The sequence below is a fragment of the Armigeres subalbatus genome, chromosome 2, assembly GCF_024139115.2.
Source record: "Armigeres subalbatus isolate Guangzhou_Male chromosome 2, GZ_Asu_2, whole genome shotgun sequence".
NCBI classification, from domain to species: Eukaryota; Metazoa; Arthropoda; class Insecta; order Diptera; family Culicidae; genus Armigeres; species Armigeres subalbatus.
Genome location: NC_085140.1, coordinates 288,873,536 through 288,897,488, shown reverse-complemented (window position 1 = coordinate 288,897,488; position 23,953 = coordinate 288,873,536). Strand labels below are relative to the sequence as shown.

Here is a 23,953-nt window from a genome sequence, read left to right as displayed (position 1 = left end):
GAGGTTTTTGCCTCTCTTTTATCGTTGTTCGTTATACATTGAGATCGATTTCTTCAAACCCTGCCTAGTGTGTCTTTTTTTTTGTGTCTTTATTAAAGAGACTTTCAGATCACCCTGCCTAGTGCATTGGGGTCCATTTCGACCCAAGCATACCCAAAACAACGCTGTTACTTTGTAACGCAATGAGATAAAAAACTGAAATTTTTTGACTTTTTCTAACTGTTGGAAACTAAGATTCCTTGAGAAATTGACCTCTTTAGTCCAGAACCTGCAGAACCTGTATTGGAGAAATACTATTTGAGCTTCTCAATTTGGCACCTAATTTTTGAGTGTTGCGTTATGAAGCATAAAATATTGCTTGCAAATATGTGCTCTGATGATCCCAAGTGTATTTGCTATCTTGCATACGCCATTTCTTGGCAATTTTATCCCTTGAGCGGTTATCGGAAAGCCCTCTGGAAGATCCGGAACATCCGTAAAAGTGGTCAATTTTAATAATTCATTCCAGAGCTTTGCGGTTTTTCCTTACCATTCATTCATTGTGGGTGCAATCAATAATAAATGTCTCCTGCGATCTCCGAATGCCCAGAAATGGTTCTCTGGCACATCCGTAAAATGGCTAATTCCAAAAGGAATTCTCGGATGAACTTTCGGAGGAATTCCCGAAGGAACTTCCGGATGAACTCCCGAAAGAACTTTTGGAGGGACTCCCCGAGGAACTTCCTTTAGAACTTCTGGAGGAATTCCCGGGGGAACTTCCGGAAGAACTTTGGAAGAGCTTCCGGAGCAACTTCCGGAAAAATACTGGGAGAAATGGTCACAAGAACTTCCCGAGGAATTACTTCCCTAGCCAAGGTCACGAGGGTTGACGGCACTGAAGATAATATTCATCTGTGTAGCATATCACATTTGAAGCACTTCAGTGCGCCTCTAACGATTCACAGTGGATCGGCTGCTTTGCAGACTGAGGCCCTGATCGTATATGTCCCGGCATACTTATCGGTATAGCTCTTTACATGGAGGATCCGCTAGGGCTCATTAGGGCTAGGGCTCTCCAAGGGATCGGGAAATTAACCAATTTCTCGTCAACTAGAAGTAGCGAAGCCAACGCGTGGCCACAGGTAGGATGATTGAAATTGAGAAGTAATGTTGTCGTTGCCAGTTCATCTTCTCGTGAGTCCATTGTGTCAGTTTGGCCATCCCAACTAACAATTTTGGTGCTAAAAGCTTCAACTTCTAGCCTTTAGCTGTATAATATTTGAATAAAAGCAGCCAATGCTGAATAAAAAAAAACCTCCGCAAATAATCCCTTAAACTTCAACTCGACTGAATTAACGAAGCTTTAAGGCAACTTCTGTAGCTTTGAAGATTACACAACGTTTAAATAAACCTTTTACTGCTTCTTTCAAAAGCGTCAAAACCGTAATGTTTACATTTGATTTTTATTTCCGGAGTTGTGTAAGAGCTATTGATTTCTGTTATGCAGCTACAAAGGTATTCACCTAATCTTATAGCAACTGAAAAAGTGCTGTCATTAATTCTAGCAGATAGTGTAAGAAAACAAGCCATTTAGAAGCGATATTTCTGTTGACGGCTACTGTATCATCTATACAGATTCAGTGATGAACTTAATCAAATATTAAAAAATCACTCTAATAAAGAAATAAAAAAAAAATCTATACAGATCGAGAAAATGTTGCCTAAAAACAATTTCAGCGATTGATGATGCATAAAAGTTAGCCAACAGAACATGCTGATAGATGTTTGAATAATGGTTAAAATAATGCTGAAAGCATAATTTTTAAGCTTTTGTGCTAAAAGCAGCATGTAGGCCTCTTTTGGGCTTATTCTACGAGTGGAGCGACGTGAGATTGCTCGAATGACGTGAGAAGAGTCGTATAGCCCCATTTGAATAACATGGTCACCTCACGTGAGAATTGCTAAAATCGACTCCCCTCACGTCACTCGACTCGTAGAATAAGCCCATTTCTAACGTGTATACAGCATGAATCTGAAAATAGCGTTAGTAAAACAACCTATAGGGTATGCGAAGAAGCACATCCATAATTTTCTTTGTTATTTACATATATCAAAGTGACGGTGATGACTGAGCAGCGGCCACTGAATCAGGAGATCAGGAGTTCGAATCTAGGTAGCAACAAAATTGATATTTCAGATTTCACAAAAAAAAACATGAAAATAAACTCTAAAATTTACTTTCCTCTCAAATAATATTTAATTAAATTGAATTCAGTGGCTGTATAAAACATCCCCACACTGGGACAGAGCCACCTCGCAGCTTTTGGTGTTCATTGAGCACTTCCACATTTATTAACTGCGAGGTTTCTAAGCTAAGTTACCATTTTTGCATTCGTATATCATGAGGCTAACACGATGATACTTTTATGCCCAGGGAAGTCGAGACAATTTCCAATTCGAAAACTGCCTAGACCGGCACCGGGAATCGAACCCAGCCACCCTCAGCATGGACTTGCTTTGTAGCCGCGCGTCTTACCGCACAGCTAAGGAGGGCTCCTATTCAGTCATATCAACGCTAGTTTGATTTTTTTTCAACGGTTACATGGTACAATTATGTGTAGAACGGCAGTACGTTACTTAACAGATTTAGCGCATTGTAAATGTTAATTGTAGGTTGTGAAAAAGAGTTTTAATATTGTTTAATTTTAGTTTAGTTTAGTTTATTTTCTTGTTTTAACATTATTCGGTTACAATAATAGTTTTGAGCTGAGTTATGGAATTCCTTTCAACAGCTATATAGTTCAAATAATATTGAAAGTTACTGGTCTGGTTCTATCTACAGTTTTGGCGATTTAAGGAGAAAGTTTTAAAAAAAAACTTGAAATAGCATAAAGTGTTGGGATAGCTAAAGGAAAATTATAAATTCTAATATTCTATACCCTAATATCACAGACTATGACAGACGCCGTAGCAACGGGTTTGCTGAAGTAGCACATCCCATCCAAAATTTCGGAAGTATACGCTGGATCCAATCATCGATTCGTTCTAGCTTCGCGATTCTGTGGACGTCATTGGTGGGATGGAATGCATCCAAATTCAGGATCATCTTCAATATCCGGTTCTGCTTCACTTGAATTTTATTCCTATGGCTTGCGGCGCAGCTATACCATGTTGGGAAGCCGTAGGTTAGAGATGGCTTGAAGACAGTCTTATACAGAAGGATCTTGGAGTTGACGTCCAAATGTGAACGTCGGTTTATGAGCGGATAGAGCACTCTAATGAGTTTGTCGCATTTACTTAGGCTGTGCTTTATGTGGGTAGCGAAGGTTAGCTTCTGGTCCATTGATAGTCCTAGGTATCGAACCTCATCCGACCATGGAACTGGGAGACCCCATACGGATATTTCGCTTTGCGGGCTTCGCTTGCGAGTGAAGAAAATAGTCTGCGATTTGCCGGCATTCGTTTTTATCTTCCACTTTTTCTGGTAGCTTTCGATGGTATTTTGAGCTTCTTGTAGTTTCGCTACTACAATGGATGGGTCGGAATCCGACGCGATGAAACCGGTATCGTCAGCAAAAAGAAAATATTTGACATCGTCAATCATCACAAGATCAGCGGTGAAGATATTGTAGAGCGTAGGACTTAGGACAGCTCCTTGTGGGACACCGAATGGAACTTCGTGTCGATCAGATGTGTGTCCATTTACCGAGACACAATAGGAGCGGTTCGACAGGAAGGAGCGAATAACTTTCAGAATATACGGGGGAAAATTACCTAGGAGCATCTTATGTAATATTGCTTCTTGCCACACAGAGTCGTAGGCTTTCTCCACATCAAGAAGCACCATGCCTGAAGATTTTCCTCGTGCAAAATTCGTTCGTACTGTTTTTACAAGCCGGACTAGTTGGTGGGTCGTTGAATGTCCTCTTTTAAAGCCGAACTGCTCATTAGGAATAATCCGATAGTTCTCCAGGTGTTGCTCAATGCGTTTGAGGATTATCCGCTCCAAAAGTTTACTAAGACTGGGTAGCAAGCTTATGGGTCTATAATTTGAGGAGATTGTGGGGTCTTTGTTGGGTTTCGTGATTGCAACAACTATTGTTTGTTTCCATTTCGACGGGAAACATCCTAACCGTAGACTATCGGGAAAGATTTTTGCTAGAACAATATGGGCCTTCTGAGGTCAGTTCTTGAGTAAGCAGTTTCTAATATTATCATAGCCGGGAGACTTTTTGGACTTTAGTCTTCGAATGATTTGTGCGACTTCCTTGGGATGAATCAACCACAGGTGACCATCATCACCATGAGTTTGATCAATGTGTATGATCGACTCGTGCACTGCAGCGACAGTATCTGAATCATCTTCCATTTGGTTGCGATGAGCCTGTGCGAAACTCATGGCCAGTAGTTGGGCTTTCTCCGTGGATGATGCGATAATATTGTTTCCTTGTCGCAATAGTGGGCTGTATTTGGTAGATTTGCCTAGAGCTTTGGTGATTTTCCAGAGTGTGTCACGGTCATCGTTAAGCGTGCGCAGCGTTTCTTTAAATTTGCGAAAGTTAGCTTGATCACACTCCTCTCGGATCCGGCGGTTCAGTGATGTGACTATATCCCGATAGATGGGATCCCTTCTTCTGTACCATTGGCGCCGACGTTTATTTCGTAGCGCTATCAACCTTCGGGTGCTCTCTGGAATTGCCGCAGTTTCATAGGTTCGTTGCTGCACTTCAGGGATCGAGGCTGATTCTGCCTCCAGAACTGTCGACGAAATGAGCTCGATTGCAGCATCTATCTCGGTTTCACTAGTTAGAGCCGCAACTGCTGGGTCCAACAGGTTCAGCTTAGAGTTCACCTCGCGTTGGAAACGTGGCCAGTTGGCTCGTGCATAGCATCGGAATTTTTGCGTTGCTAGTGTCATTGGGGTGGTGACACTAATATTGAACATAACTGGGAGGTGATCCGAAGACAGTTCGTTTAAGGTGATCGGTTTGGTCATGTCTAACAGGTTGTTGGAGAGAGCTAGGTCCAGGGTGGATGGACGACCACGGCCAGTCGGTTTAAAAGTGAAGGAGTCTGGGAAATGTATGAAAAAATTACGAATTTCCGCTTCCTGGCATAGTATTGCTCCTGCTCTGTTGGCTTTCAAGCAGTTCCAGTGACGGTGGCGTGCATTCAGATCACCCACAACGAAAAAAGGTTCTGCTCTTCTTGTTATTATAGAGAGGTCTCGACGGAATTGTGTCCAAATCGAACGACGTTTTGCTCCAGGAAAATAGGCCGCTATTATGTGTATGTTACCCTCCGGTGTGTCAATCGAGATTCCCGCAGTTTCAATAACCTTGGTCGAAACGTTCAGTTCAGAGAATTTGATACCTTTACGAACAGCGATCAGTACACCTCCACCCCTATCTGCGTCGACTCGAATACAAGTGAATTTCGGATGAATAAAGGCATGTTTTGGCTGTAGCCAGGTTTCGGTCACGATTCCCACGTCAACAATGTGCCGCTCCAAAAAATCAAAAAGTTCAAGCTTCTTGCCGTGAACGGAGCGTCCGTTCCAATTGATCAGACACAAGCAGCCTAAATTAGACATTATAGACATACTTGGTCGTTAGCTCGAAAAGTGCTAGAAGTTGTTGTTGTTTAGTTTGACATTTTGCCAAGCGATCAAACATTTCTCTCGCTAGAGAAAGAAATTCGGACATAGAAAAAAGACCGTTGTTATCAACTGATTGACCCCTCAGCACTTCAGCGAAAGAGCTGCCCGCCGGTGGGGTGGTAGAATTGTTGGTGAGACCTGTGGGGGGAGGACGTTGTGGGCCAGGGGCAAAAGAAGCGGTTTTGCGCTCGGCACGCATTCGGGACAACTTTTCTATGTAGCTTTTACGGCTAGGACAACCGCGGTAGTTTGCAATATGTTGACCACTACAATTTGCACATTTGATCGACTTACGTGTCTCATTTTTGTCAGCGCGCTTCAATTCCGCTTTTTTAGGAAGTCTGCACTCAGTTGAGGGATGCTGTTCACCACATTTGACGCATGACGGACGAAGATTACAGTTCCGCATTCCGTGGCCGAAACGTTGACATCTGTGGCATTGGACAGCATCTGTGGGTCGTCGTTCGAAGTGACGCCAGTTTACTATTACGTTGAAGAGAGCTTTCACCTTTCGCAACTCCGACAGCTTTACGGTTCCTTTCGCGAAGTGGAGTAGGTATAGCGCACTTTCCTCTAGACCAACTACTTTACGCGAGAACAGTCTAACTTCTGTTGTCAATACGCCGTGTGGAATAAGCTCAGTTTCCTCAGCAATATCGTATACCGCGAGACCCGATAGCACATTTTTAATCGGCTTTTCCGTAGCGGGAGTGTAGGTATGGTACTGAATGTTTTCTTTCTTCAACGCTTCCATAACGTCGTGGTACACTTGCTCTCCCGCACAGAATAGTTGAACACCCGTTTTGGTCGCCTTCATATTATATTCGGTTTGCGGTGTGTTGAATTTGCACATTAGCTCTCGCAGCTGTCTCGTTGATTGCCCAATAATTGAAATTGGAGGAACACGAACCTTTTTTTCCTTTGGCGGATGGATTGTTATGCTCGGAGTTAGAGTTGGCATTACATCGGTGATGTCATCTTCGTCTTCTTCGTTTTGCAGCAGTTGAAACTGATTACTCACTGCTATTATCTTCTATTATCCGTATTTCTGTTGTCGCTGATGCTGCCAGTAGGATAGGCCGTCGTTTGTTGGGGTGTTGATATCGATGTGGTGGTAGACGCCGGTGTATCCATACAGGGGCTTTTCGCTCGCCGTGGGTTGGCGTCGTCGTTGTGCTCTATGTGCAGCTCGCGTTTCTGCCTTGATTTGGAATGGCTCCTTAAGGTCAGGTGACGTGATTCGGTGGCCGCATTTTGACCGGCCGGATTCGGTGGGATTTTCTGCGACTTCAGATTGCCGTTTCGCGAATTACACTTCGGAGATAACGATTGACTATTCGAAAACTAGTTGGACCGCGTATACACTGGATTTTATTTTTACGCGATTTACATTTTCTCAATTTTCCACTCATCCTAAATGTTTAACGCATATTAATTATCATGTGATTTTTCTTCGATTTATTCTGGATTTTTTGAAACATGTTCAAAGAGTTTGGTGGTAAATTGAAGTCACACGATCAAAAATACGAGCGAAAAAAAATCGTGTAAAAACAAAATCCTGTGTACTTGGTTTGTTTACTCGGCACAATAGTGTTGCCAAAAAAGGTTTTAATATTGTAATATTTTATTGTTTCAAAATGGGGTGTTCATCTGGCCCCATTTGAGATAAATAATTCAAATCTAATTAAGCATGGTCAAACATTTAACTGTAACTATTTTAACTGATCCTAAAATATTCTTTGAAGACATATGATATGTGTACTTGGTCAAGATTTTCATTAAAAAAATAAATATGTTTTTAAAAATTGTATTTTCTAATGCTGATGTCATAAGAAAAACCCAGTTTTCACCAAATTTTACTAATTTATCTGTATTTCGGATTCATTATATTTTTATAATATTTTTTGGTGTCAAGTCTTTTGTTGGACTGACTATAGTATAACAGTGTGCGGGGTTATTGAAAAAGAAAAAGGCATGATAACGGTAAAAATAAGGAATGCTCATCTTGCGATCTTACCCCGTCTTTCCCCTTAGTATTGCCTATACACGTGGGCTACGAAATGATGAATTGACATCTGGGAATAAGCGTAAGAAGTTTGAATTCTCACCCTTCCCCGTGACAATCGACGTCAGTTAAGGGCTGCATACTTAGCTGGTAGTGTAGCCTGGGCATTGTTGTTCTTCGAACATCAGCTAGAAGAGAGAGACCGTGTGATGCTGAAGTGCACTAGCCCAGTTCTGGAGTGCGGGAACTCTTAATAAACAAACCCGCATGAGCGATTGTTCCCCATGTTTGGGTGGATAAAACAACGTGACCTGTAGCGCAGCCGTCCGCTAAAAAGAAATGCGGTGCCACCGCAATTATTCCTAAGATGGCAGCCCAATCATGTGGATAGGTATCGCAGCCCTGATAAGGAGACATACCGAAAAGCAAACAATAAACCCCGAAAAATGTAATCGATAATACATAATCTATCGATCAGCACGGTAATGTTTAACGGAAACTGGACCTTAGAAACTTGTTGAAATCTGCACAACTTGCCTCTTTGCTCGACAGCTGGAGAGGATAAAGGTGTGAAGGTGGAGGCGCAGCGCTTTGCAGAACAAGATTCAGTTATATCTGGACTGGATATTTGACTAACTGGTGTAAATTTGCTAAATTACTGCAAACATTCGTAGAATACTGCTAATATTAGGGTCGTAGCTTAGGGTGGTCATCTTGCTCCACTTTTCTCTATACACAGCCATTATATGTGCGAATTTATGGAAGATTTGAAACAGAAATTTCAATTATTAAATAAAATACAGTGTATAGCTATATAGAAGCTTGAACATATTTTCTATCTGCGATTTTCGTATCCAGGCTCTAGTTAGTAGAATCTAATGTGCTCGGAACGACATACGACGCATACGACGGGTAATTTGACTTAGTAGTTTGCTATTTAAGAAAGGTCGATCGACAATACTGATCGAATACTGTTATTAAAAAAACAAAAATTAAATTTAAAAGAGTGGACCACGATATAATTATTTTCTTGAAAATTATAGTAATAATCTGATATCGTTAACTTACTCTTATTTGACTGAGTAGCTGGTTGAGCAGCAGCAACGTTGTCGGAGCCAGCGGTTGATTTAATATCTGATGGTTTAAGAATCCGGCATGCACTGCCATCTGTATCTGATGGACGAGCATTCTCAGCTGCTGAGTCGAGGGTTGTGCTTGGGCGTTTTGTGGATTTGCGGAGGCCGTTGCCGCAGACAACGGATTCGGCCCTTGCGTGTACGATGAATGACCCGCTACCGGTCCTTGCGATAAATATTTCATGTTGTTCAGCGCCGCCAAATTGGGATTAGCGCCACCACCAACGCCCGGTAGATTATTCAGAAGATTCTAAATTATAGAAAATATATCGAGTTATTCTTGAGAATGCAAAGAAATATTGTGATATAGCAAACCTGTGAAAATGGCATACCGGATCCATGACCCGTCGGGAACCTGTTGGCGAAAGGAGTATCAAAACCACTACCTGAGTGATCATCCGGGCGCCTCCAATCACCCAGACCACTCGCCGCACAGTGACGTTGCAACATATCCAATGATTCGTCGAAATTCATATTCGTATTTCGAAGAGCACATTCAACATCTTCCTTTTTGAAACCATTCTCACAAAGCATCCGATACTGCTTACTGTTTCGTATGAAGTCTGCCTGACTTAATTTGTTCGGTGGCTTATTCATATTCCAGTCTGTGCCAGCTCCACCGCCGGCGATCATATCAGTAGGATCAGGCCATCCACTGCCTTGTTTGCCTTTGTTCCAGAGACTATTAGGACCGAAGTCATTCCACGGACCGCTGGCTCCCAAACCTTTATCTTCCCATCCGCCATCATCCCAGGAACCGTTCAATGGCAAACCTTGATTTTGACCCCACATATTGTTATCAGGTTTCATTCCCGGATTTATTCCGCTTAAACGCATGTTACGTGCAACCGGTCCACCAAGCAGCATATTTCCACCAGGATTTCGTGACACGGAGTTACGTGGAACATTATCTGACATGTCTTTCCAATTGGATGGATTGGAATTTTGGCGTGACAAAGGTCCTTGATTCCAAATCGCACCAGGAGCATCATCTAGCGCTGGTCTTGTGTTCAGTGCTGAAGAGGCATCATCCCATGCTCCTGGCAATTTGTTAGGAATGGGGGCGTTCCATTGGCTACTAGAAGCGCCAGCTACAGTAGGAAGGGGTCCTTGTGCAATTTTTGCTGCAACTTTGCAAATGTTTGGAACATTCGGCTGATCCCACATTCCGACATTACCATTCAATCGTCCTGATATGCCACGTGGATCACCACGAATGTCTCGAGCTGCATCGATTGGGGTACTTTGACCAATTGGACCAGGAATATTAACAGATGGTGCAGCCCCACTTCTTGCATCCCATCCGGACACGGCTGGCGGAGCGGTTGCAGTAGCACTAGCATTGCCACCAATCACACCCACTCCACCCCATTCATTTTCTTTTTTGACTGAAACGGGATTAGGTCCAGCAGCATTACCTGGTGGCCACATGGGAGGGTTATTTTGACCCCAAGCAGGCGGAGCAGCTGGTGTTTGAGGATTAGCTGTTGCTCCTCCATTCCAAACATTAGCTTCACCGGAATCGTCGTCTTCACCCCAAGTTCCTCCAATGTTGGACGCTGGACCCCAGGGAGCCTTCTGCACTGGTTGTGGTGCTTGAGGGGCACCACCATTTCGTAGATTGGCCTCCCAGAGCTCGGTGCCATTGTTAGTGTTACAAGGCTTCCAACCTGAAGCTGATGCACTCGGTCCATTTCCTCCTCCAGCTCCACCCGATGGCGCATTGTTGTCGGCTACCTTACCGGGTTCAGGAGATCCTGGCACTTCCCAGTTCGTATCCTGGTTCACATTTTGGCAACCCCAACCGTCTTGACTGAACAACGCTTCACGCATGTTACTCAGTTGCTCGAGTTGGCTTTTCGCAGCGATATTCCCGTTATTGGCAAGAGCTATTTGCTGCTGCTGTTGTGGTTGTGGCTATAAAATAAAAGAAATTGAACATTATTGAATTGAATGCTTTAGCAACTGCTTTAAATAAATACAGAATAATGCTGAAAGTTTATAACACCAAGTACAGTTAGATAAAATAAACTGGAAGCCAGAAATTAGCATCTACAGAACAACGTTCGTGAATTTAATCATGCCTGTTTCTGACGATGAAATTGTGTCTGTATTGTAACTTACAGATTGCCATTTTGATTACAAAAAAATCCACAGGAATCCTAAAAGGCGTATTATAGGTAAAGGTATTTGTTTGAATTAGGCAGTTTACCAGTTTACTTTCATAAGCCACGCGTTTGTTCTTGATGTAATTTATTGCAATTTTCTTGAATTCTCTGAGCATAAGAGTGTCCTATGAAATTTAAGGTTACCATGCCATTTAAGGTTACCATGTTACCTTGAAATGTGACTCTCTAGTGGAACACAAACCCAGGAGTACGATGGGCGGGTAATTTTGCCACAAAACTACAAAAGATCTTTTTCGACTCTCGAAGTTCAGTTCAACCCACATGCTCAGACACTCCCAAAGCCCCAATTTATTTTGGTTTAGGTATTTCGAATCATTGTTTCATATATCGAACTGAGCGTGATCACAAACTACTCAGCATCAGCAGAGTTGGATTACTCCTATCTATGTTAATCAGTGGTCTCGCATTCGCATATCGTATTTGAATGTTGAACTTTATTATTATACTAAAATGTTGATTTTTGTAATAGATTTTGAGGGGACAGTTAAAAAGTTATAATTGCGTTAGGAAATACACGGAACAAAATATGAACAAGTTTGTTAATGTACAATTTAAGAGCATACCTGTTGGGGTTGTTGCTGTAACTGTAAATTATTGTTAACAACGTTGGGATTATGCCCTGTCGGTTGAGTAGGATTTCGGTTCCAAGCGTTCGGGGTACCGCTGCCAGCGGTATTCTGGACCTGTTGTGGCGCTTTGTTGGCATTCTGATCCTGTGATTGTGATGGCTGCCTTTGCGATTGACTCGTTGCTGGTTGATTGTTATTGTTACTGCTGTTGTTTGCGTTACTATTGCCAGGGGTGCCGCCCCATGCTTGCGGCGGTTGTTGATTAGCCATGCCCCATGCGCTCGTGCTGTTGGCGGATGCCGGTGGTGTCCCCCATGCACTGGTGCCATTATTGATTGAATCTTCCCCACCTCCACACAGTCGCATGCGTGGGCGGAGGTTTCCTTGAGATTCTATGACGGCACGCTTTAACAAAGCCCTTTCGTTGGCGATCAATGCCAGCAATTCGTCGAATTTCGTATACGAGCTTTGCCTGGAATATGATGATGACGCATCGTCAATTGCCCGATCTTTGATCGCTTTTTGCGGGCCACGGCTTAAAGTAGTACATTCAGCTAGTGGTAGATTACGACTAATACTAACATTATTCAGGTAAGCATTAAAATCACATTTCATAGTCACAGAATTAGTGGTTCGCATCAACTCAGTAATATGGCTAACAAACGCCTTGGTGGCGCCGAAGTCATCCAATGGAAATCTTGTGATCAGCGAAAAACTGCATACACAGTCGCTATCCGTTGATTGTGTCAAGTAGATATAGTCAGACTTGTTCGGAGACGGGAAGGGCACTTCCGCGCTTGATGTGATGGAAGTAGAACTTGCTTCAGCTACAGTACCATGCTTTGCGTATGACCTGTTTTCTTTCGGTTTATGGTGAAACACTGTCGGAATGTTAACGGCGCGCATTAATCGGTTCGGTCGGAATCGAACCCATGCGATGTTGGGATTTTTAGTGCTGGATTTCATCATCTCTACAATCTACAATATAAACTGTTATACTATCTGCTATTAGCTCAATACAAACATTACTCACGATTCCAAAGCATTAGTAAACGCCAAGGGCCTTATATCGTACCGATTCAATGGCATAAAGCACCAAAAATGTCCTACAACCGGGAGATAAAATTGAGCCTATGTCGTACGTGTTGTGAAAGAACTAAGAAATTTACCTTATTCCTCACGTGGACGGAGCTTAGATCTCCCGAGGCAAGAACATAAGGATGCTGCTTATCGAATTTTATCACAGCTTGTCACACCTTTCTGTTCGGTGTTTTTTTTTTCGAGAAAGATTTTCGAAGAAAACCCTGTATTCTTTGTCGATATTTATGATATCTCCTTCGAAATCTTAGGATCGGTTTCCTAAGTATGGCATACACCCGCTTCGGCACCTTTTTCACAAGTGTGTTAATTTTCTGTAAAATAGAGAAATTGTATTGAAATAAGAAATTAGAAATTTAGCCGAATTTTGTAACTTTTATAAAAATGCTGTTTTCGTTGAGTGGTGGCAGAATGTGTCCACAGAATAGGTTCTTGTTCATCAGAGGGTTCCCTGCACACTTGACTCATTTCACAGTTTTCGGTAAATTTTACCGAAATCTCAACAGCAGAACTGTTCGGTAATTATTTTACAGATTTTCTTGTAATTTTCACAAATTTTTTTTTTTTTTTTGAGCAATTGTTAAAATGACCGAAAATCAGTAAAATTATTTACCGAACAGTTCCGCTGTTGAGATTTCGGTAAAATTTTACCGAATTCGGCGATTTATTTTAAGTGTGTGGAGGAAGGCCTCTCAAGGTCTATACGCGTATCCGAAGATTAATTGAACTGTTTTAGCCTTGTACATGCCCTTTGTGATGTTTAGAATAGAATGAGTTAACAGCATACATTCTTGGTCATCCGAGAAAATTCTGTAATGGCGAAAGGTATACACGCCTAGGTAAAAATCAATTGGACTGTCTTAAACATGGTCGTCGCACTTCGTGATCCAGAGAACTTCGCCCGTATGAATAAAAAGTAGTAAAATCTACAATATGTAGTTACTACTTTGTAGTAAGGTCCCATCTGCGAGTTGTGGCGCCTGCCTAGGATGTGGTGGGGTTTGACAGTGGGCCCTGTTAAACCTCTATTAAAAGCTGCATGTATCCGCAAGTAGGCTCCGCCAAACCGACCGTGTGCCGCTCAAAGCGCACAAGCCCAAGTCCTGGTGTTAGGTGGGACACTAAACAGTCCCGACACGACGGCCCTCCGGCGAGACAGGAGGTTCACGCAGGCCCAATAAGCCGCTTGGAAAACCAATAATTACGAACAATATAAGAGATAATGCGACTCGATATAATCGACAAAGACCTAGGCGACGAATAAAGGATCACGATTGGAAGCTTGGAACATGGAACTGCGAGTCGGGATGAATTACATCCCCGTAGCTTCGACGTCGTGGCGCTGCAGGAGATTTGCTGGACAGGAAAGAAAGTGTGGAAAAGCGGGCATCGAGCGGCTATCTTCTACCAAAGCTGTGGCACCACCAACGAGCTGGGAACCGGCTTCATAGTGATGGGTAAGATGCGCCAACGCGTGATTGGGTGGCAGCCAATCAACGCAAGGATGTGCAAGCTGAGGATTAAAGGCCGTTTCTTCAACTATAGCATCATCAACGTGCACTGCCCACACGAAGGGAGACCCGACGACGAGAAAGAAGCGTTCTACGCACAGCTGGAGCAGACATACGATGGATGCCCACTGCGGGATGTCAAAATCGTCATCGGTGACATGAACGCGCAGGTAGGAAGGGAGGAAATGTATAGACCGGTCATCGGACCGGATAGTCTGCACACCGTATCGAACAACAACGGCCAACGATGCATAAACTTCGCAGCCTTCCGCGGAATGGTAGTCCTTTAGCACCTTCTTTCCCCGCAAATATATCCAAAAGGCCACATGGAGATCACCTAACCAAGAAACGGAAAACCAAATCGACCACGTTCTAATCGACAGTAAATTCTTCTCCGACATCACGAACTTCCGCACTTACCGCAGTGCGAATATTGAATCCGACCACTACCTCGTTGCAGTATGCCTGCGCTCAAAACTCTCGACGGTGTACAACACGCGTCGAAGTCGGACGCCGCGGCTTAACATTGGGCGGCTACAAGATGGTAGACTAGCCCAAGAATACGCGCAGCAGCTGGAAGTGGCAATCCCAACGGAAGAGCAGCTAGGCGCAGCGTCTCTTGAAGATGGCTGGAGAGATATTCGATCCGCTATTGGTAGCACCGCAACCGCTGCACTTGGCACGGTGCCCCCGGATCAGAGAAACGACTGGTATGACGGCGAATGTGAGCAGTTAGTAGAAGAGAAGAATGCAGCATGGGCGAGATTGCTGCAACACCGCACGAGGCACGATATAAACAGGCGCGGAACAGACAAAACTTGATTTTCCGGAGGAAAAAGCATCAGCAGGAAGATCGAGACCGTGAAGAAACGGAGCAACTGCACTGCGCTAATAACACACGAAAGTTCTATGAGAAGTTGAGCTGTTCACGTAAGGGTCACGTGACACAGCCTGTTATATGTAAGGACATAAACGGGAACCTTCTTAGGAACGAGCGTGAGGTGATCCAAAGGTGGCGGCAGCACTACGAAGAGCACCTGAATGGCGATGTGGCAGACGAAGATGGCGGTATGGTGATGGACCTGGGGGAACGCGCGCAGGACATAATTCTACCGGCTCCGGATCTCTAGGAAATCCAGGAGGAGATTGGCCGGCTGAATAACAGCAAAGCCCCTGGCCAACTACCAGGAGAGCTATTTAAACACGGCACTGGCGGTGAGGCACTGGCTAGAGCGCTGCACTGGGTCATTACCAAGATTTGGGAGGAGGAAGTTTTGCCGCAGGAGTGGATGGAAGGTGTCGTGTGTCACATCTACAAAAAGGGCGATAAGCTGGATTGTAGCAACTACCGCGCAATCACATTGCAGAACGCCGCCTACAAGGTACTCTCCCAAATTTTATGCCGTCGACCTGCACCAATTGCAAGGGAGTTCGTGGGGCAGTACCAGGCGGGTTTTATGGGCGAACGCTCTACCCCGGACCAGGTGTTCGCCATTCGCCAAGTACTGCAGAAATGCCGCGAATACAACGTGCCCACACATCATCTATTCATCGACTTCAAAGCCACATATGTTACAATCGATCGGGACCAGCTATGGCAGCTAATGCACGAAAACGGATTTCCGGATAAACTGACACGGTTCATCAAAGCGACGATGGATCGGGTGATGTGCGTACCGTCGTGCGGGGCTTCTTTTGATTTCGGGGGCTACTTTGGATTTTTGATTTTTTGAAAAAAATAAACGGAAAAAACACCATATTTGCAACAGAAAGTTGCCATCCAACTATCAACAAGACACCCGATTGGTGATAATAACAATTTTGTATTAATTTTCATTATAATTCTTGTTTTAAAATGTCCAAAGTAGCCCCTGATTTGTCAAAAGAAGCCCCGCACGACGGTAGTTCGAGTTTCAGGGGCATTCTCGAGTCCCTTCGAAACCCGCAGAGGGTTACGGCAAGGTGATGGTCTTTCGTGTCTGCTATTTACCATCGCTTTAGAAGGGGTAATACGAAGAGCAGGGATTAACACGAGTGGTACAATTTTCAATAAGTCCATCCAGCTATTTGGCTTCGCCGACGACATAGATATTATGGCACGTAACTTTGAGAAGATGAAGTAAGCCTACATCAGACTGAAGAGGGAAGCCAAGCGGATCGGACTAGTCATCAACACGTCGAAGACGAAGTACATGATAGGAAGAGGTTCAAGAGAAGACAATGTGAGCCACCCACCGCGAGTTGGCATCGGTGGTGACGACATCGAGGTGGTAGAAGAATTTGTGTACTTGGGCTCACTGGTGACTGCCGAAAATGATACCAGCAGAGAAATTCGGAGACGCATAGTGGCTGGAAATCGTACATACTTTGAATAGAGTAGATCGAATCGAATAGAGTTCGCCGCCGTACCAAACTGACAATCTACAAAACGCTCATTAGACCGGTAGGCCTCTACGGACACGAGACCTGGACGATGCTCGTGGAGGACCAACGCGCACTCGGAGTTTTCGAAAGGAAATTGCTGCGTACTATCTATGGTGGGGTGCAGATGGCGGACGGTACGTGGAGGAGGCGAATGAACCACGAGTTGCATCAGCTGTTGGGAGAACCATCTATCGTTCACACCGCGAAAATCGGACGACTGCGGTGGGCCGGGCACGTAGCCAGAATGTCGGACAATAACCCGGTGAAAATGGTTCTCGACAACGATCCGACGGGCACAAGAAGGCGAGGTGCGCAGCGGGCAAGGTGGATCGTTCAGGTGGAAGATGACTTGCGGACCCTCCGTAGACTGCGTGGTTGGCGACGTGTATCCATGGACCGAGCCGAATGGAGAAATCGTTCAAAATTGTGTTATTTTATTACAATATAACTCCCACTGTCCGAAAGTGGCATTATGGATACAATATTCGTGCAACCAGTTTATTAATATAATTGCAAGAATCTTAGATCCGGGAGCTAGAAGGTGATAGATCTATTGTAACTCCTATAGCCCGTTTCAAGAAAGTATGCGTTCCGAAGCTGTGCTGCCGTCATACGCATATTTTTCCCATGCTTGCTGAGATTCCTGGAGATTCCCTTCATACATGAGACAGTTATGCGTATAACGGTAGTATGGTCGTATACAATAAGCCCCGCATGATTGATACATATCATAAGAATATTTGAAGTGGATTCACACTTCCTGAATCAAGATTGAATCCTTTTGATTCTGGGGCAAATTTAATATGTAATAAAAATATAATTAATAATTTGCAGTTTATCATAAAATGTCTTACTGATGCCTTGCCCAAGTAACACTTTTGAAATAAGATGTTTGTTTGACAATAAATTAAATAAAGTACTATTGCAATAAGTCAAAACATTAATCTAAGAGCTTTCCTTATTTTGAAGCAGCTGAGCACGTATCTTTGTCTATACGTCGGCGAGTTAATAGTATCCTATGAGTTACAATCATGTCTAAACTTCCATTAGTCCATGGTTTGGAAATTTCTGTACAGTTGTCTTTATTTTATGGTCATGTTCTATTCCAAACTTTAATTATCAAATAGATAAGATTCAGATATTCAGATTCATGGTATCCAGTATTCCTTGGGTGATAAAGTTATTAGTCCTATAGAGAATGATAGTTGATAAGCGCATCATACCCCACCCCCATATACGGTCAAGTTACCAGTCTTGTACAGGGAAATAGCGGTAATAGTTATTCAGTTACTCTCTATCATGTGGTCTCAATATATTGTTCTAAATGTTACTCTGTATCTTAGCTTTCCGTTCATCAATAATCATGTTTTCATTTATAAATTTATTTAAAAACAAAGAAAAAAATTATAAGGAGGAAAACCTTTTGGGTGCAAACCCTACTCCCGTTCACTACTCGGCCGTTATGCAACCATATGACTTCTAAAATTAGATCACCGAACATATCAACCTTCTGTCGGATAATATCGACCTAGGTGAATGATGGCCTCACAATCTTCTTGTATCTTTTGTTTAGTATTTTGCAGACAGTTTTAGAAAATTTATGATAATAATTTATGTGGAAATATGGAAAAATAGATATTTGAAAATATGACAATATGAAGAGATCAAAGTCTGTATAAATATATGAAAACATAAAAATATAAAAATATGATAATATGAAAAAATGATGAATATAACAATATGAAGAATATATTTATGATAAAAATAAGCATATAAAAATGTAAAACACGAGAAAATGAAAACATCAAAATATAACATGACAATATGAAAACATAAACACAGATGAATATATGACAAAATGAAGATATGAAAATATGAAAGTAATAGAGATCTCGGGTTTCACATTTTGCAAACCCGAACCCGACCCGAACCCGATTCAAAAAATCCTTTTAAACCCGGACCCGACCCGAACCCGAAATAAAAAATCTTATCAAAACCGTACCCGAACCGAACCCGAATTAATTCAGCTATTTAAACCCGAGCTGGACCCGAACTATTTTTTTCCGGAAAACTCAAACTAGATATTTCAAGCATAATTTTTCATAACAACGTATGTAACAATTATGAGGATTCGAGAAATCCTTTGCAGAAAGTTGGCAAAACTTTTTCTAAAACTGTTTTAAAACTAAATCTTTTTTCAATACTTTTTTCCGCTGGCATGCATCATTACATGGCACGTAATAAGCGTGCTTCACAGCAAAGCTCAGTTCATTCAAATTCACTGTGAAAAACGATAAAATTATACATACACCGGTATGCTACACGTACGTCGGTGTACATTGGTCGGTTTTTCATAGTGCACGATTGACGCAACTGCAGTTTTGTTTTGTTTTGCTTTTTTTGTTACATAGGTCGCTCTTAGTTCCCATATGTTAAAGCGACGTATGTAACAGTAAGACTTCAAAAATAGAAATTTTTACATACGTCGATTCGCAAAAAGATTGAATTAAAGAATTTTAAGATCTGAAATCAGTAAAATCGATGCGTATTATATAAAGCCGCGTGTGATTGTCACGTTGTATTAAAAACCCCGTTTTGTTTACTTTTGTTACATACGTCGTTATGAAAAATTTTGCTTGATTTATTATTTCTCTTCACATGGAAAAGGATGTAGCCTCAAAATTACCACAAACGAATAAAAAAAAAATTCGATACTTTATTTCTCAAACCCGTACCCGACCCGAATCCGACATTGTACTAATTTCCCAAACCGGGTTTGAACACCCGAAACCCGACCATCTCTAGAAAGTAAACACCCAGATTGATCCACCTAGCAGTGGTTGTGCCTTGTTAAACAACCGTGCATTATTAAACAACCCAATCAGCGTACGCGTTTTATGCGAGCTTTTTTATTATACCAGAAAGCTGCAGAAACGTTATGGCGTTAAGATACAGTGGGGTAAGGGAGCGTCCACAAATTACGTAACGCTTTGAGGGGGGAGGGGGGGTTGACCGAAGTGTGACGATCCATACAATTTTTTTAGATGTTTCATACAAAAAGTGTGACATAGGGGGAAGGGGAGGTTAAAAATGCCCAATTTTTGCGTGACGTAATTAATGGATCTTCCCTAAGTGAAAAAAACGCAAATATTTCACTGATGAAGCACGGAATTATTCAATTTCACTTCACAATCATACAAGGCCATTCAAATCATTGTGTTGAATAAGTGAAACATGAAATAATGAGCCATTTCAACATGCGAGAGTAAAAGTGTATTAACCTAACACTTTTATCTTTGCACAACTAATAAATACGAATATTATTCAAGTTGGTTTTCATAACATACATATTCAAAATTAGTGCATTGATATGAACATCAAACTTTGCATATTTTTACCACGAGTGGGACAAGTGAAAATTTTCCGACACTGAATGCATTTCTCTATTTTTTCGAACACAAATAATTTCTATTGGGCTTATATGAACAAGGAGGGGCCCTCCTTAGCCGTGCGGTTAGATGCACAGCTATAAAGCAAGATCATGCTGAGGTTGGCTGGGTTTGATTCCCGGTGCCGGTCTGAGACAATTTTCGGTTTGGAAATTGTCTCGACTTCCCTGGGCATAAAAGTATCATCGTGTTAGCCTCATGATATACGGATGCAAAAATGGTAACTTGGCGTAGAAACCTCGCGGTTAATAACTGTGGAAGTGCTGAATGAACACTAAGCAGCGAGGCGGCAATGTCCCAGTTGGGGATTTAATGCCAATAAGAAGAAGAAGAGTATCAGAACAAATGATACCAATTTAAACTCCTTCGAAAGCTTTTGGTTATTAGAGTAATACGTGGTAATACTAAATCAGGAACCGAAAATGCAAATCGTGTCAGTGTACCTATTAAGTAAAACATGTTTGAAAAATAATTTGTGAAAAAATGGTATTTGTGGAGCTATATTAGAATCACTACTATTGCAGACATGGTTTATTTAGCCGAAATTTAGAAGACTTTTGGCCATTTGTTAATGTAGACTCTTCTACTGAAATCCTAAGTGAATTGTTTGAAGCTCAACACTGGTTTGATTAATATTTCAAAGATAATTTCTCTGCAAACACAAAACAACACTATCGCCAAGGTTCATTTCTAGACCAACATTTGAAAAGGGCGTAACAGCCAAAATTTATTCCTTTTGATTCTTCGTCTACATATATAGCTATATACGTGGACAAAGAATCAGAAGGAATAAATTTTGGCTGTTACGCCCTATTCAAATGTTGGTCTAGATTTAACCTTTAAACCTGAAATAGAAACAAATGTTGACACAAATGGTTTTTCAAAAGTTCAAGTGAAGAAAACAAAAAAAAGTAAAAATCACGTAATGTAGGCACTCCAGTGCCCTTTAACTTTCTTGAAGTATCAAAAGCATCACAACAGAACACAATTGAACCGTTTGTTTGAGAAACTGCATATGTAACATTTTTGGCCAAAATGAGATTTTTATATATTCTGAATCCTCGTCCAAAAATACATATTCTGGCAAAAAATACGAAAAAAAAAATTTGTTCAGGAATGTATGAATTTTTTTTCGTTTGTTTGAGAAACTACATATGTACACGTACTTTGAAGAGCAATTGTGGAGTACTGCTTACATTTTTTGCACTGAAAGTGCCCCAGAGAGTTGAGTTGTGCCAAAAACTATTGATCTGTATCGAAGAAATCGAAAGATTCGGTGCAAATTTGTTAAAAAACAGTTTTTCGTTGTTTTCTCGAAATAGTGTAAAATGGACTTATGCAGTTTCTCAAACAAATGTTTCAATTGTGCTCTCTTCAGTTTAATTATCGTTTGCACGAAATACATGAACAGAAAATGTGTTTTTATATTAAAAATCCTCTTTTAAAAACATTTTTTCACTTACCCCACAACTGCTCTAATCTGGCAAAGTGATGTATACGCCATTTTCCAAAAATGGTGTTAACGAGTAGTATTCATCGTAGTAGTATCAATCTGTTTTTACACGATTTCTCTTCGCTCGTATTTTTGATCGTGTGACTTCAAATTGCCACCAAGATCTTGCAACATGTTTCAAAAAATCCTAAATAAATCAAAGAAAATTCACATGGTAATTAAAATGTGGTACATAGACATTGAGGATGAGTGCAAAATTGAGAAAATGTAAATCGTGTAAAAACAGAATGCAGTGTATGTTGTAAAATGGCGTATACGTCACTTTTTCAGATTACGGCAGACAAGTGGGGCAAGTGAAAAATTCAAACAGATTTTTTGGTTTTCTAAATATTTTGTATCCTAAAAGAATTTTTCAAAATTCTTATTCGCAAAAAAAAGTCAATTGTCTACTCAGCCATGGATAAATCATTGAAATTGGCCCTCAAAATTAAAAATATACATAGGGGAACTGCTCCTTGAATTTATACCATGTACCCAAATTTTTTATTTTCTTTATTTTTTATTTTATTTTATTTTTATTTATGCATAATGTCCATCGGATCTTAAAGTCTACATGGACAGAAAGGGTGGGGTAAACAATAATCACTTTAAAACTATACAATATTCTTACAAAAAACATAATTCAAACAGTAAAAACATCTTAGAGGCTACTACATAAAACTTAAAGTATGCTCGATCTTTTTATTCTTTCGGAGAAACGGCTAGATGACTCGTCGAATTCAAAGAGGTCCTCAACTAACGAGAAGGTCCTAACACATGCGGATATCGGTTCGTTGAATCCAAACAGGTTTCTATGGAATCTTTGCACAAGCAGGTAGTACTTCGCAATGTTCTGTTAGGTATCCGGAAAGCTATCATTGAAAGCAGTTCGGGGGCATCTATCTCTCCATTGATCAACTTAGCAACCAGCAATGCTTGCTGAATTTTTCTCCTGCGTTCTAACGTGTCCAACCCTAGTAACCGGCACCTCTCAGGATATGGAGGTAAGTTGACTGGGTCCCGCCAAGGTAAACTCCGCAGAGCTTCACGAATAAACCGCTTCTGAATACGTTCGATTCTAAGGCACCACGCAATTTGATGAGGAAACCAAACCACTGATGCATTCTCGAGAATAGGACGAACGAGTGAACAATACAGCGCTTTAAGACAATGTGGGTCATTGAAGTCTTTGGCTATTTTCATGACGAAACCAAGTTGCCTGGTGGCTTTCCAAATTATTTTTGTGCGTTGTAGATTGAACTCCAGCTTCGAATCCAAAAGTACGCCTAAGTCATGCACTTGTGTAACCCTTGCTAGAGTTTCACCGCCAATGTTATAATCAAACCGAATAGGATTCGAAATTCTATGAAACGTGATGACTTGGCATTTCGCAACGTTGATGACAAGTTTGTTATTCTGGCACCACTCTACAAACTGTTGAAGGCGGCTTTGTAAGCAAAAACAATCTTCGATGGATCTTATAAGAAGGTACAGTTTCAAGCAGTGTTGAGAAATGAGTGAGCATCGCTTGAAACCTGCTCACTCACTCGCGAGTTTGAGTATTCCAATTCAAACTCACTGCGAGTATACTCACACGTGAGTTTGAACTGTAATACTCATACTCGCGAGTGAGTATGAAGAAATTACTTACTCACTCACGAGTAATTTTTACTCACAAAATACTTCAACGCAAAATAATTGTATCAATATCCTTTTGAATTCGTACTGTAATAAATATTGCGCATAAAGTAGATCGTTTGCCTACTTGCTATTTATATCCCTACTGGATACACAGTGTCAATTTTGAGGCAAATGGGACATGGTCACCACATAATATATTAGTCTTTTAGCAATTTGCGTATTTAGAAATTAAAGATGCAGTATGGTGGAATTCAATTTAACGATAGAAATTCCGTCTTAAAGAGGTGTGCATAAATTAGACTATTCTTGCTGACACAATTGTATCACAAATTATATATTTACCATATTTGAGTTAAGTTAGGAAGTTAGAGTTAAGAATTTTTTTTAAATAATTGCCAAATTGATTTACAAAATATTCTGCATAACTAGTTTCTTTCTATCATAGAGTATATACAAATTATGAAACTTCAAGATATAAGTGTATTTCTTAGTTTTATAATCATTTTTTATGTGGGACTTGAGGTGCCTAACTTGACGCACTAATTTCATCATGTGTCTTATTTGACGCAATTCTATTCAAACTTTTCAAATAGTCCAATCTAACACGTGTCATGATCTGAGAAAATTTCGTTCGAATATTTGCCAGGTCAAAATAAATCTCAGTTTGATCCTGAATATCGTGCGACGGTTTATAAATCGTTATCAGGCAATATAACCAGGCGTAGAATATAATGGTAACAATTGAACCGTTTGTTTGAGAAACTACATATATACATATTTTATATATGTGTAATTGTGAAT

The 23,953-nt window shown here is 41.3% G+C and overlaps 1 protein-coding gene across 2 annotated transcripts in view; it reads right to left on the bottom strand.

Annotated features, from left to right (window-relative positions):
* The window catches only part of LOC134212376 (protein Gawky-like), a 75,269-nt gene that overhangs the window by 3,615 nt on the left and 47,701 nt on the right, over window positions 1-23,953 (bottom strand). For both annotated transcript variants that reach the window (XM_062690156.1, XM_062690157.1), the window contains exons 2-6: window positions 12,707-12,949; window positions 12,571-12,643; window positions 11,532-12,515; window positions 9,095-10,696; window positions 8,712-9,029 (exon numbers count right to left, since the gene is read on the bottom strand). In XM_062690156.1, the coding sequence (XP_062546140.1) occupies window positions 8,712-9,029; window positions 9,095-10,696; window positions 11,532-12,506 (2,895 nt within the window). In that variant the 5' untranslated portion in view covers window positions 12,507-12,515; window positions 12,571-12,643; window positions 12,707-12,949. The remainder of the gene's footprint in view (window positions 1-8,711; window positions 9,030-9,094; window positions 10,697-11,531; window positions 12,516-12,570; window positions 12,644-12,706; window positions 12,950-23,953) is intronic.